The sequence below is a fragment of the Bicyclus anynana genome, chromosome Z (genome assembly GCF_947172395.1).
Source record: "Bicyclus anynana chromosome Z, ilBicAnyn1.1, whole genome shotgun sequence".
NCBI classification, from domain to species: Eukaryota; Metazoa; Arthropoda; class Insecta; order Lepidoptera; family Nymphalidae; genus Bicyclus; species Bicyclus anynana.
Genome location: NC_069110.1, coordinates 674,108 through 689,303, shown reverse-complemented (window position 1 = coordinate 689,303; position 15,196 = coordinate 674,108). Strand labels below are relative to the sequence as shown.

The window sequence follows — 15,196 nt, the reverse complement described above, 5'->3', positions numbered from 1 at the left end:
GTAAAATTTCTTAGGCGGTGAATCGTTAACTTAGGAGTGAACTGAAAGTGATCGTTAATGGATACGAATTCCGCGCTAAATCGCTTGGCTCTCCACTCGAAATTTTATGAGTAAACTACTAAAATAATAGTAATGATATGATCTCCGTCGTTGGACTTGTCGTTCGCAATCCAAACACAGACTGAAAGACAATCCTAACACAGACAGACACGACTAATTAAAGGGAAAAACTATAAACAAGAGATTTGTGAAGAATAAAATAAAATAATTAAACGAAAGATACGACAAATAACAAGTAGGGTCACTTACCCGATTGTCTAGGGCAGCGTGGTAGACGGCCACTACCATTTTGTTGTTCGTTTCCAGTAGCAACAGAAGTTGGAAGATCAGCTTGTACAGACAGCGTCCTGTCTCTTCCGCACTGCGAGATAGCTCCAACGTCTGCAAGACATGCAACTGATCAGTTAGGTATCGACTACGAGACTCTACCAACTTCCTCCGTGTTTATAACCTTGCACTTTTAACTATAGAGTTCCAAATGAAGTTTATTTATTTTTTCAATTTGAATTTCAATGAAGTTTATTCAATAAACCGAGAACGCTGAATTAAATCGGATTTCCGTTGAGATACGAAAATTTTGATTCAATTATTTTTTGTTGCTCACTGGTTCTGCAATTAAGGTCATCTACGTCTTTTATCTATAGTTGATCGAAAGGAATATTAACCGGGTTGCAGATCGGCAGGTTGTGGCAGAGACTATTTATGATGTTTTAGACAGTAATACGGTTCAACGCGGTGTCTAAGTTTTCTTTATTCTGAAGTTCAATCGATCGCTGAATATTATTTGTGTAAACAAGTAATAGTCAGCGTAAATCTCGAAAGAATCTTTATCCTGATATAAGCTGTGCGACTAAGAGAAAATCACGCCAAGTTATTTGATCAGTTGATATAATCTAGACGAATTAGGACAATATCGGTCACGCCGCAAATAGCGCCAGTTGTCACGTCGCGCGCGTCCGACAAGATCTGTGATGAGCCATTGTTGACAGGAGCATTCATATCAAGCAGATATAAATTAGTGACGCTTTCGGTATAAGGATTTGCGATGATATAGGGATTAAGGAAGGGACTACGTATACTACTTTAATTACTTCTTGAGAAATGTGTTGTGAAATTATAACGTTAGACATATTTAGCTAAAATCTGTAAAAATGTTTGACGTTAAATGTAATCTCTAAGATATAGGTTCGAAGGCAAAAAGCCAATTACATAGTGACTAGAGTCTAAGCCTCTACAGTTGCCTACATGAATTTTGGGGAATTTCCTTTAAGTATAAGGCAGTAATTTGTATTTCCTTTAAGTATACAGAACAGGTTTCTTTCCCACTGATATCGGGTCTTTTCGGCTAGGATCTGCTACTTGAATGACTACAGCCTAGAGCCATCCCCTCTCGGACCTCTGTTGTAGTCGATCGGGTGGGGGTACGGTGTATTAATGTTTAAACTTCCAAGACAGTATATTTCTCTAAAGCAGAGGTCGTAATGTCCGCCTTCGTAAGTTCAGCGCCATCTGTTAGTCCAGCGTCGGTCACAACGCTAGCCGAGACGAAGGCAGTAAAGAGACACCAAAAGAGAGAGCGACTGTGCGCGTGAAGCGACGCACCTCGAGCGCGTGCTCCCGCCGGTCGAAGTACGTCTCGAGGTGCTCGTTGATCTCGAGCGCGGCGTAGCGCACGGCGTCCCGCACGCGCGCGCAGTCGGCGGCCGCCGGGCCCGCCCACAGCAGCGGCGGCTCCTCCGCGCCCAGCCGCTCCAGCACGGCCGCCAGCTCGCCCGCGCCGCCCGCGCCCCCCACCAGCGCGCCCGACCCGCACACCGAGATGGTCTTCGACGTCACCTCCTGGAAAGGAAGTCAGTCGGAGTTCGAAGCGACGTACAATACACATCAGTTCGATCTTGCGAATCAGTCTCTTTCAGAATTTCTGACCGCTTCGACTACTTTATCTTGGAGACACATACCGACGACTCAGCGAGTGGTACACTGGGACATGACGGCAGTGTGTGCGTAGCGTGAAACACAACAAGAATACCTTGAGTACTGTGTGCAGTCGGTGCACCAGCGCCATGGGCGGCGCGTGCGCCGCGTGGCGCAGCAGCGCCGCCACGGAGCAGCGCCACGAGTCCCGCACCGGCCCGACCGCCGCGCTCGGCACCGGTGTCACATCGCCGCGTTCACCTGCTTTGTATATTAGTGTAATAGATTTTTTGCTATATAGGCTTTACGCTTGACTAGAATCATGTTTGATATATGGTACATTGTAGAAACAGTAAAGAAGGAATGAGATTAAAAAGTTCCCAAGTCTTGAACGCATACCTCCGCCTTATTTTAGAAATAGTACAGGAGTTGGTTAAATTAGGCCTATGCCTTGTTGTCCTAGTGGTAAGTCTTTGTGGTTCGGATTATGAGGTCTTAGATCTTAGGCTATATAATACTGAGCTGGTCCTTTTTTCTCTCCCTGAAAAATTCTCGGTAATTATTCTCAATGTACATAGCGAAACAAACAATGTAAAAAGTATACCAAAACGTGCTCTTTGAGTGGAAAATTACTCTAATAACAAGTCATTAATACAACCTAAAAAAATCTTTCTGAAATTGAATATATACAACAATAGTTTACGCGAATGTCTTTGAAGTACCGAGTCAGTGGCTAGATTAGGTTACTCACCATCAGGCTCGCCACTGGAGGCGCTAGAGAGGGAGTGCGCTCGAGCCCTGAGCGCGAGCTCGTGCGCCGAGCCTGCGTCACCGTCCCCGCCCTCTCCCCGCGCGCCGCCCTCTTCCCAACCGGCCTCTTCATCTGATGAGTCCTCGTGTCCCTGAGCAATATGTTCACTAATTGACTTGTAAGACTAACGGTAAGCTAGCTGTTAAAAGCATTTGATTGCGTCGATAATTTATGAGAGAGATTACACCCTACAATACCACAAACTTGGAGAGATAGATGCACGACTGAAAAGCATACGTTAGATTGTTGTCACCTAATCGTAGCTTCAATAACAGTCAAGAAGTAGAGTAGATAGTGACGAAGGCACGAGTGCGGAGTACTAACGGTCTTGGAGTGGTGGTGCGCGTCGTGGTCGTGCTTGGCGCGGTGCGGTGGCGGCGAGCGCTCCAGCACGCCGCCCTCCTCCCGCTCCTCGCTGAGCAGGCGCCGCCGCACGCCCCAGTTGAAGTTGTCCGAACTTTCACCCTGCCGCCGATAACAATACAAATACATTTTCAATGTTGTATTTTGATAAAGTTTAAATTTTATTTAAACTCCACAAAAATGGCATATTATATTATTGTAAGACCTGTTTATTATAACTCCAAAATATGTGATGCAGAACTCCCGTTTTTTTTCATCGCAAACGTGCTTATGAAGTCGAGGATTACCTCAATACTCTCGCTTTCGTACTCCAAAAAGTCGAAGTCCTTGAACACTCCGAAGTGGTCGGTGGGCGGCGCTCCTCCTGACGGCTCGTTGCCGGGAGTGCCGGAGACCTCTTCGAGCGAGGACGCCATCGAGGACTCCCTCTCCAACAACTCAGAGCTCTGACTGAAGATCACCTACACAACACGGAAACCAATATACTACAATACGATTACATGTATCCTGCGGGAATACATCAATAAGCAGGCCCATTGTACAATCGAGTTGGTAAGTAGATCTCTAACATGGTTTACTATACCGATGCACACTGCCCAGAATACAATACTTGTATGGGTGAAAACTGACAGAAAAACGAGGATTTGCAAGAAAAAATTGCTGTATACTCGTACAATATTATAAATAAGTAATTAAGCTGTTGTGATTCGTCATCGAATCGTTTGTGCATTTTTTGTGTTTATGTGAACTTTTAACTTTTGTACCCTTTATTAGGTCTATGCGGCTCACTTCATTGGGCATGTGCACTTGTGCTGTGCATGTGTTACAAACATAAAATATAATTGTTGACAATAGTTGCGTCGCGTAGTACGCCTTCCATAGTATAAGTCTGAGATAGTAATGATTAGATTTTTATAATTTAGGGAACCTAGACATTTACAGTCACCATTTTTGCATTGTATTTGTTGGACGCAAATCAAATAGATACTTAATATGCACGTAAACATACAAGTAGCTACGTTAGCACAAATGAGTGAATAACTTAGGATTCGAACAAAAAGAAAACAAAGATATAGTCTTTTTCAAATAGAGATCACTAAAAGTCAGCCTATTGACATTTTAATCTAACAAACCGTTTTCTTTATACTAACAAAAAGTAAAAGAATTTTCAAGAATTAATAAGAAATAATTTTAGTTTTATTTTAAGTTATTAGGTTCCGAATCTTAGAAGGCAGTGCTACTCAAACGGACGAAATAGGCACCGTTGACCGAATCTCCACGCCTGGACACCTGATGGACGGTTATTGGCAATCATGTTTAAATATTAAGTTTAAACTATTATGTATAAATTTAATTTATCATTAATAATTTTTTCATGAATAATTATTATACCTAGTGGATTATAGAGTATTGGATTCAACAGATTAGTTAAATATATGCAATCTAATACTAACGTTAATTTCGCTATTCCTGCCAACCACAATACATGTATCCATTATAGTTATTCATGATCACAAATTTACGTGTCTATTGTCTAACTATGGTCATCAATTGAATAGCTATTGAATATAGTATAGAAATGGTTCAGAGTATCTGAAAAAGATTATATAGTACCTTATAAATTGTTTAAGGATTTATGACATATGGATAATTGGTTTAAAGATGATAATAACAAAGCAGCTATAGCAACACAACATGTGACGACACACAAAAACACAGATGTTTTGTGTCGCAATACGCTGGACGTCTGATGGGTCAACAAAAACGACTGCAGCGCGTCTAACGAGGCGAGATAAACAACAGATAGTTCTCGCTTACTTTCGCGTATGGCTTAGTACGTATCGGTCAGTTTGTTTGCGTATTTTATCTAGCCTCGACAAACGTACCAGAGTTTACTATATAAATCAAACTAAATTCACAATGAAACTAACCAAACAACGTTCTCGTACTTTTTCTTGGTCAATGTTTAATTCAGAAAGACATCCAGTGTATTTGACAACACCGTCAATGAAGCTTTAAGCTATGGCAACACTATCGATTTCCCAAAAAGTTAAATTTTGGTTACAGTAATTTTTGTACATCTATTCTGAGCCTTCAACATAGCGGGGTGTGTGTGCATAAGCATGTATGTTAATATATGTTTACCTTGGAACATAAAGTGGTAATTAAATCGTCCTATATGCAGCGATGGGTAGAAATATTTTGTCATTATTTTCCTATAATCCTTTTAATAGGCAAATCATTTGGCTGACAATCCTCTCTTCCCCCAAATTGTTAAGAAAAGTGCATCGTATAATTTTGACTGTAGTATCTTAAAACGGAACTAAATTAGATAACTAAAACCATTGTGCTACGATTCTATGTATTGCATTAGATTTACCTCTCGGCTCAGCTGCGCACGTAGGATTGTACGCAAACGTACTCTAGTGTGCAAGTCATAAGGCAGTCACTCGAGTGCCATTGTTGGCTGCCACAACACTTGTGATACGTTACATCAGCCCCAACACATTAATTGAGTTTTAAACATCAACTTGAGACTTTGAAACGACAGACATTAATAACGATCGACCTCCCGACGTTTGCAAATTGAAGAAATACAAGTAATCATTGCAATATTTGTCGAGTGATAATTTCCTAGAAAACGAGTATGGTAACTTAATAAGAGAACTATTTTCCAGAAAATTATTATCGTTTGTGCATTTCAATTACATTTTCCACTAAGTCCCTTTGCCTTTATAAGTCTAGAAATTGCTTTGAACTTAATATATAAAATGACGATCACAAAATTAAGCTTTGCGGACTTTGAGCGATATTTACATTTATTTCTAATTACAATTTGCAAATCATATAAATTGAAATAGAAATTTACAAGAAATTGTTTTTGTTTACATTTACAGAACGACATAACGACGACGACATAATATAGAGTGTAGGTTACAATGAACGATCGTAAACAATCGTTGATCGTCATAAAAATGTTAACATCCTATCCATTATCTTGTATTACAGTGGCTATACTATAAATATCATGCGACTTATTATAAAATAATATTAACTTCGAACAGTGTGTGTTGCCAGTGATGACCTAAGGATCCGAGACTTGGTCGCTGACTATGGGCCTTATTAGAAGGCTCAAAGCCACTCAGCGGGCGATGGAGCGAGCTATGCTTGCAGTTTCTCTGCGTGATCGAATCAGAAATAAGGAGATCCGCAGACGCACCAAAGTCATAGCTCAGCGAGTCTCGAAACTGAAGTGGCAATGGGCCACACAGTACGAAGAGCGGATAGACGTTGGTGTTCCAAGTGCTGGAATGGCGTCCCCAATGGTGCTGGACCGAGGATATGAAGCGGGTTGCAGCCAGCCGTTGGATGCTGGCAGCTCAAGACCGCTGTGCTTGGAAGTCCACGCAAGAGACCTATGTCCAGCAGTGGACGTCTATGGGCTGATAATGATGATGAATCATTATGCAAATCGTAAGGTACTAAGAGAAGTATGAGAGGGTGTGTACTGTGTCGTTCGCTTACAGAAGGGCTTTTGGGCAAGCCGACGCGTTGCCCGCACGTTGTCAGGAGATTGACGAGGCATTCGCGCACTCGACTCTGCAATAGAAACACGCCAGTCAGACATGTCGTGTGAAATGGATGATTCACTATGACTTTTTGAAGTTAAACTTCTTTACACGCTTTAGAGCTGGTGGACATTCTTTGCCAGGTATTTGAGGCAAGTTGAAAGCAAGTCCTGTTTTATGCAATCCTGATACAAATTTGACTTTGTTTTCAATTTGACTCAAATAAATGAAAATGAAATGAAAAATGAAAATGTAAGTGAAAAAAATATTATTTTAATAGTGATTTTAGCTTTATTAAAATAGTTAGGTGCGTTGATATTTTGGTGAAATCATTCTACAGGAACCCGTCTGCCGGTAAAGGCCTCCTCCAAATTGTGCCAGTTTTCTCTGGATCTCGCAGACGTGCATGTGTCTGGCCCACTTAAATTTAATGCTATAGTCCACAACTTTAGGCTTTTTACACAACAATATCACTCCTCAAAAAGGTTCTTTTAGGCGACACTTTTCGTTTCGATTCACATACATTTTATTTTTAATAATAAGTTTTACGGCTCTGGGTTCTAGCCCTTTTGAGCCCGGATTCACATACAATTAATTAATTATCTTGGACTAATTATAGAAGGACCTGCCTCGCAAGACGTTACCTCTCTGTCAATCAATCAACGATCTAACGCGTGTATACTTATATCGTATCGATGTTTCATTGTTGTAATCGTTTTCGTCGACTGAAAAAACTCCCTAATCATTCCGGTTTGTGTAGTAAGTAGTTCAATGGCATGAAAAATGGTCAACAACTTCTAATTCACTAAAAGATGACGTGACGTTCGATTTCAGTTTCACCTGATGGTAAGCGATGATGCAATCTAAGATTTTTTTTTTTATTGTTTACAAGTTAGCCCTTGACTACAATCTCACCTGATGGTAAGTGATGATGTAGTCTTAGATGGAAGCGGGCTAACTTGTAAGGAGGAGGATGAAAATCCACACCCCTTTCGGTTACGGCATCGTACCGGAACGCTAAATCGCTCGGCGGTACGTCTTTGCCGGTAGGGTGGTAACTAGCCACGGCCGAAGCCTTCCACCAGCCAGACCTGGTCCAATTAAGAAAACCTCAATCAGCCCAGTCGGGAATCCAACCCAGGACCTCCTTCTTGTAAATCCACCGCGCATACCATTGCGCCACGGAGGTCATCAAAAACATAATTATAATAAATAATAAATTTGTAATAAAAACAATATCTAAAAGAAAAATAGATACTATTCTTCTAACGAACGAACAAACAGCAAAACATCGATTCATTAATTTAATATTCTGTGTACAGATTATATTATTCTTGTTAAATATTTTATTATTTATTTTTGTTAAATATTATCGATGACTGAGTTTACCTCGTACCCTTCAAAAAACGACAGACAATTTTGTTGCTGCATTTGGGTGCGATCCATTTCCATTTCTAATTCGTCTATGTTAAATATATAGAGTTTGCACAAAAACCATACAAACGACATAAAAAGAACCCAAGCAGACATGAGTCACAAACCATTATGAAAAATAAAGATATTGAGTTTTATGGGTATTAAATGTGCATTTATAAAATTAAATTATAACTTTAATTATTTTATAAATGTCGTATTTTCATATCAAAAGAAGAAAGAAGTTGTAATTAAAACGATGATTTCTTTTATTTTAATGTGAATTTAACCTTTCATTTATTGCAGAATTATCATATACTATGATAATTTTTTTGATTTTGTATTAATAAGTGAAAGAAGATTTGACATTTGACAGTTCACACTTCACAGCACAGAACACTACTTTATTTGCTGTCTATGACTAATACTCCTACTTATATATCAGTATTCGTTAATGATTCGTTAACTAAATCCAGTCTGTCGTGCGTATTTTCTTCCCTTGTAATTTTTGTTATTTCGTTTTGTTCTCGTTTCGTTGTTATTGTTAATTATAGTGTATTTGTTGTTTGTTTACTGTTTTTACCCGACTGCAAGAAGGGTTATGTTTTCGCGCGTATCTTGTATGTATGTATGTAATATTCTTTATTACCTCATATCTTCCAAACCGTTGAACGGATTTACGTAATTCAGATAACGTTAGATTTGTTTTAATAACCCGTGTTCTTAGATAGGTGAAATTAGAAAAAAAAACCAACAAGACGACTGTGAGACGCTATAGAATCGGGGTGAAGTTTTTTTTTGTGAATATTGCAACATGCGAATCAAATTCAAGGGATTTTTGTGAGAATTTCAAAATAGTATATCATGGCCATGTTAAAAAAACTACAATTAGGAAAACGTTATTTATTAATTCTAATATTAATTAAGTCTATACATAATACGCGAGGCGGACGACTATAAGGCGCGAGGTTTATGAAGTGTAGTTATAAAACACCTAAAATAGACTAAAAGAAATATATTGATTATAAAAATCGGACAAGTGCGAGTCGGATTCGGCCACCGAGGGTTGCGTAGATTTTTTGAATATTTACTTAATTTCGGTTGGACTTAGGTATACATTATCGTACTTTGTAACAAACGTAACCAATAAATCCGAAATTCACCATCTATCGTAACTAAAAAGTGTGAAATAAATTAATTAATTAAACAAATATAAAAACCCGGCATAAATGATATAAAAATTGATGAAACTAAAGTCGGGACCTAATAAAAAATGTAGACGAAAATCATTCTATTCAATATAATAGGTCCCGACTGTTTTCTAATTGTTTTCTACACTTCTGGACTGAGCTTTTTTTTCTTTTCAGTTTTTTTATCATTTATGGAGTCGGGTTTTTTATCAGTTTAATTAATTAATTTTATTTAGTTTATTAGTGAAAGTTAAATTTATTAGTGAACCGGAGCCTGGTACTAGCCGGAGCAGTTATTCCGCGTTGCTATTGTTTCCGTCACCAAAAAAGAAACGTACGAATCAATCACCCTTATCGTCCTCCGAGAAAACCGTTTTGATTAATGTATTTAAATATGTCGAGGAAACCTTATGCTTGCTTCTACATAATAAAGAAACAAAACTATAAGAGTTCTTTATTGCCTACGGAACCCTTAATATAAGTGAAGCATTATCTGTTTGATAAATAACAGAATATATTATATAGGAATATAGAATTAAAAAAATATTTGTTTATCACAGGAAGTTTTATTTCATGATAATATTCGTAAATAATGATAAAATGTTGAGCACCCCTGAGTCAGCTGTTTTTGTTTGTTTACATAGTTTAAAATACCTACTCAATTTGACTATAGAGCTTGAGCTAAGCCGTCTGTTGCTTTTGTGATGTTGCGTATTTTAGTATCTTTTATTTTATTTATTATTTTTATGTTTAGAATGCTCCGCTCCATTCCTCGTCAGCTTTACTTTATGATTTTATTCCGTATTTCCATAAGTAGGTATTTGTATCATTACTTCCATTTTTGTGAGCTCAAGTCTCAGTTTACTTTTAATTAGCAACAGCGACATCTAGCGGTGAGGTGATATTGGATGTTTGTTTGACGAATCAGTTTAGATAGCCGTCAATACATGGCAGCACGCGATTTGAAATTCGTGTAACTCATTTAATTTACGATGAGTCATAAAAAAATAATATATTTCGCAAAACACGTCGTTTATATTATCAAGTATAGTCACCAAACAGCACATTAATTCCTGTTTTGATACAAAACTTCTTGTTATTTGAATTTTCACTGTTTTTAACCGACTTCAAAAAAGCAGGAGGTTCTCAATTCCACGCGTATGTTTAAAACCAAAATAACTGAATACGTCTTTGAATTCAGTTCCATTTCTATATTAAAAAGATTATATTGTGATGAACACATATTTATTTTGTTATTTTTGTTGATATCCTGAGGTATTTTGGATAGATAACGTTTTGTCATGTGCACTGGCTGTAACTGTTCACACTAGTTCGCTTTTGACACTGTTTAAGTTCGTTTTGAAATATAAAAACAATAAAATACGATCAAGATGTTTGAGTGCGTACTGCAATTTCACTCAAATACCTACTCAAAAATATTGGTCATCTCTCAGATCATACGTAATGATGTAAAGCAGCGGCTAGCCAGAGCGTCACAGACCTGCGACATCCAAGGGCGTTTCCAGCCGGCGGCCTGCGCGTCGGCCGGCGACAGCGACAGCGACCGTCGCGGCGACGCGGCGCTGTGGGCCTGTGTCGCATTGGCGCCGCTCGCTTCCGCGCCCACCACGGTGGACGCCGAGCCCGACGTCGACGAACCTGCCGCAGGGAACATCGTTAGACAACTGCGACGCTCAGTTATACTATCAGAGCTTTCGCAGACATATAACTGTAAGTTGGCTAATTAATTTGTTGAGAACGCAAATAGGGTACAGTGACCACACAATAACAAATTTATAAAAGTTTAGTCAAAAAAATGTAGTCATTCGATAGTCGTAACAATTGTATGACTGCGGAAGCTCAAAGGAATTATGAAGAAGACATACATTTTAAACCAGCTGTATTACAAAATGGGATAGCCATTTTGTAATTTTCTTCATTGACAGAAAATATTAAAGGCAAATTTAAACCCTCTATTATTTACCCCTATTGGTGTGTTAATTTTTAATCCCGAAATGTCCATAAAATATTTGGATATTTTTTATTTGGAATTAATATTTTTCAAACGAAGGATAATCGCACTGGTAGATTAAAAATTGGCCTTGATATTGACGAAGGGTAATTTTTTATCTTGACCTTATTATTTATCTCATACGAGTATTACGAGCAATTATCGTTTAATAGAGCTATTATTCGTAATATCGAAATCGGATAAACAGATTTGAAGAAAATTTTGTATTGACGTAAGATTTTGCTTTTTAAAATTAAGTTTACTTTACTATAATAAAAAATGGTGAACAAAAATGTGTTTTATTAGTAAAATACTAAGTAAAATATGTATGAGAGGAGAAATGAAACACGGACTAAAGCTTGGTCACGCAAATACGAATACCTTTATTTGCGGTGGTCGCCATGTTAGATTTACGTGAAGTTTATTAGAGTATGTCAGGTGGGCAACAATTGACTCGTTTGTCGGTACCGAGTATTTTATAATTAGTACACATGTTGCTGGAAGTTCGTTTTAAATGAATAGCTCTACACTTATTAGTCGATGAAACTATCGAGTTGCTAAGTAATAATTAGTATCTTGATCCATGGAGGTCGTGATTAAAAGTTTTATCGCTGAACCGACCTTTACCTATAACGCTAACCTTGAGAAGAGAGATGGATTTTATATAATTATTTTCCGAGGCAAAAATACCTAACACACCCACTGCATCTCTAAGCCGGAGTGGATTGTGTTTCACTTTAAAGGTAAATAGCACTTTTTACTTGCTTCTACTAAAGCGTGATATATTTTAACAAATATTATGACGTTGTGTATGGTCTATGAATGAGCGCTAAATGTTATGTCACAGTATACTCATTGTTGACCGAGCGAGATTTTGTTATCTAAAAAATAAATATATCGAAAAATATAAATGTTTTCATTATTTTCCATCTTCAAAAATGAGTATGAACTACAAAAGTGCCGGCTTTGCCGGTAAATTTGCGCTGACGTATAACGTCACGCTAGAACTGCAAGTGGACGCTCGCGTTTTCTTGCGATATTTTTTACTTCGGAAATCCAGGTCCGAATTCGATGAAAAAAAAGCAATATTTTGATATGTTGGTGTGACTCATTCTTTCTGACACTTCCGTGGGCGGATAACCTTATGGACTGTACAAATATATAGTTACGAAAAGAGTGACTGGATGCAGGCGGCTCAAGATTGTGTCTACGAGAGGCCTGTGTTCTGCAGTGGACTTTCGTTGGCCGTTTTGTTGGACATGTGATTCGAGCGCGATACCTTTGTCTGGGGTGGCACTGGACGCGTTGGACAGCGAGCTAGGTCCGGTGGCGGGCTGACTGCCGCTCTTGGGCAGGTATTTGCGTCCAATCACGGGCGTTTGCGACAGGTCGAACGTAAAGTCCATCGTGCGTCCGGGCAGCTCCTGCAGATTATAAACTTGTATTACACTTAGCAGACAGACTTTATATTGTATTTAGACAACGAATATTTAAAAGTAACATATTTAAATGTTCTGTTTTGTTCCTTTGTTTTGGGGCTTCCATCTTTCTGTCTTTTATAGAATTTTCAATGACGGTTTCCAGGGTTAGACAGTTGGTGGTTATCAATGACATTCAATAGTGTTAATTTTTCGGTTTGTATGCGGCATCACCCAGACAGGGCGGTGGAGTAGTCAGTACCTTCTTCCCGTGCGAGTCGGTGTCGAGCACGGAGGACGTGTGCTCCCAGTGCGGCGGCACCACCAGCGTGGAGCAGCGCGTCACCACCAGCTTGAGGATCTTCATGGCTTCCTTGTAGTTGTTGCTGTCTTGCTGCAACACGTGTATATACAATTTAATAGGCAAGTTGACACTTTTTTTTAATAGTCCTTAATACTTCATTATCGTCCTACTAGACTGAAATATTTATTTCATATTTTTTCGAGACGTGATTACACGAAAATTTTAGTTTTTAAATATGTTTTTGACTATACGAGCCAAAACGCCTATCGGCCACAGTCTATATTTCAACTGTTCCATGACGTCACTATTATAAATCCCATACAAATGGAGCGCTTGACAAAAATGTGCCCGCTATTGGTGGTGTACGAATATGTATTAATTCTAGTCTTAATATTTTTTTTAACTTACGTCAATAAATTTGGCAACCGCTCGCAGCAAGTCCGCGTTGACAGGCTGCGCGGCCGGCGCGTTCAGCTCCGCGTAGTACAGCATGCAGTGCAGGATCGACAGCACGGGCAGCTGCAGGTTCACCGCACCCTGCACACGCGATGACAAACATACTTAGTCGTCACATATCACACCAGAACTATTTATTATCTTCCTAAAAAGTATAACGTTCAGAAACTTAAAACAAGACGCCTTCAGCTCATGGCCTTGTTTCTCTATGACATTTGCCATGGGAGATATGACAGTTATAGGTGACAAAATTAAACTTAATCAAGAGAGAAAAGGTGATATCGACAAGTTCCAGCTCCTTCTCTGTTACCTTCTCCAGAACTTCGACGAGGAACGCCAGCATCTGCAGCGAGAGGTGCGAGTAGGTGTCCCAGAGGTACTTCACCACGCACTTGGTCCACTGGAAGCTCTCCTTGCTGAACGTTCGCCGCGAGTACAGAGTCATCACGGTGCCGAGGTTCTCCAGTTTCTTGCTCTTCTCCGATGTGAACTGGCGGAAATCAGTCGCACATTAATTCAAACTTACCTATTCTACTATGCCTAGGCTATGTAAAGTATATAAAGTAGTTAGTCGGTCTATAGATATCTACATAGACTCACCAAAGACATATCGCAAGTTAATTTTATTGGATTTACTAAACTAATTTTTCTTATTCAAAATGTAACTTTTTGTAAAATGATTCTTTTTTTTGTTAACTGTAAAATGTTTTTTTTTTATGTAAACTGATTTGATGTTAATCTTTAAACGAGTTTTAATATTACGGAAGTAAGCATGCCATGTCTACTTTAATTTGATTGAACAGGGCCTTGTATTTGTATTTTGTAGATTGTAATTATGTAAATACTGTAACAATCACTAGTGGACCAAATATATAAATAAATAAACTTTAAGCTGTTAAACATTACACTGTATTTTCAGATTCAGTGTTTCACGGCAACAATGATAATATAACCTGTCTCACCTGCGCGATGTGCCTTGCGGCGCGCACGCACAGCTCGTTGGCGTCCTCGTAGTGCAGCAGCATGTAGGGCAGCAGCGCCACCACCGTCATGGGGAAGGCCAGCGACTGCGTGGGGTCGATGACCGGCAGCTCCAGCAGCGGGATGGTGTCCACCAGCACGTTCACCACCGGCTCGTACGTGTTCGGGTGCGTGCAGCCCTGCGTGCAACACAAGTATCGAGATGCGCATTTGGATGACGTGTTGTTCTGGCGTTGCCTCCCCGCTTCCTGCGGACTCGCCTCTCACGCGAACAAGATCGCTTCTGATGCGACACATCAGATAGTGTCGACATGATGGCGCAAAATACGTGTGACTAAATTATAATTTGATACGTCACAACATAATGCGTCCAGCAAACAATACCGGCTAGACGTAATTAGCATATACATACTAATTACGCATACGTACGTTTAGAGGCACTCAGCGGTGCGCTTTGATGCGTTGCGATGCCGGCTTTACGTAATTAATATAAAGCTCATACGTATGTTTATAGGCATTCAGCGGAGGACGAACCGAGCCAGGATCAGAGTATACATCCAGCGGGTTATGCTGCGATGGGGTGGAAGCCATTGAATGCATTCGGCTCACGACTTGAAAATTCAAAAGCATCTTCGAAATATCAAGATTGACCATTTGTGGAGACACTGCTTAAGGAGGCCCAAGAGCCCACAACGGCTGACGCCTA

The 15,196-nt window shown here is 39.4% G+C and overlaps 1 protein-coding gene across 2 annotated transcripts in view; it reads right to left on the bottom strand.

Annotated features, from left to right (window-relative positions):
- The window catches only part of LOC112049258 (protein furry), a 162,128-nt gene that overhangs the window by 17,341 nt on the left and 129,591 nt on the right, over positions 1-15,196 (bottom strand). The window contains exons 42-54 of one of the 2 annotated variants that reach the window (XM_052890668.1): positions 14,472-14,669; positions 13,820-13,999; positions 13,462-13,590; positions 13,012-13,143; positions 12,611-12,755; positions 10,822-10,979; positions 6,674-6,748; positions 3,436-3,609; positions 3,110-3,250; positions 2,726-2,876; positions 2,090-2,238; positions 1,663-1,899; positions 310-441 (exon numbers count right to left, since the gene is read on the bottom strand). In XM_052890668.1, coding sequence (XP_052746628.1) covers positions 310-441; positions 1,663-1,899; positions 2,090-2,238; positions 2,726-2,876; positions 3,110-3,250; positions 3,436-3,609; positions 6,674-6,748; positions 10,822-10,979; positions 12,611-12,755; positions 13,012-13,143; positions 13,462-13,590; positions 13,820-13,999; positions 14,472-14,669 — 2,001 coding nt within the window. The remainder of the gene's footprint in view (positions 1-309; positions 442-1,662; positions 1,900-2,089; positions 2,239-2,725; positions 2,877-3,109; positions 3,251-3,435; positions 3,610-6,673; positions 6,749-10,821; positions 10,980-12,610; positions 12,756-13,011; positions 13,144-13,461; positions 13,591-13,819; positions 14,000-14,471; positions 14,670-15,196) is intronic. The other variant, XM_052890669.1, reaches the window with a different exon arrangement.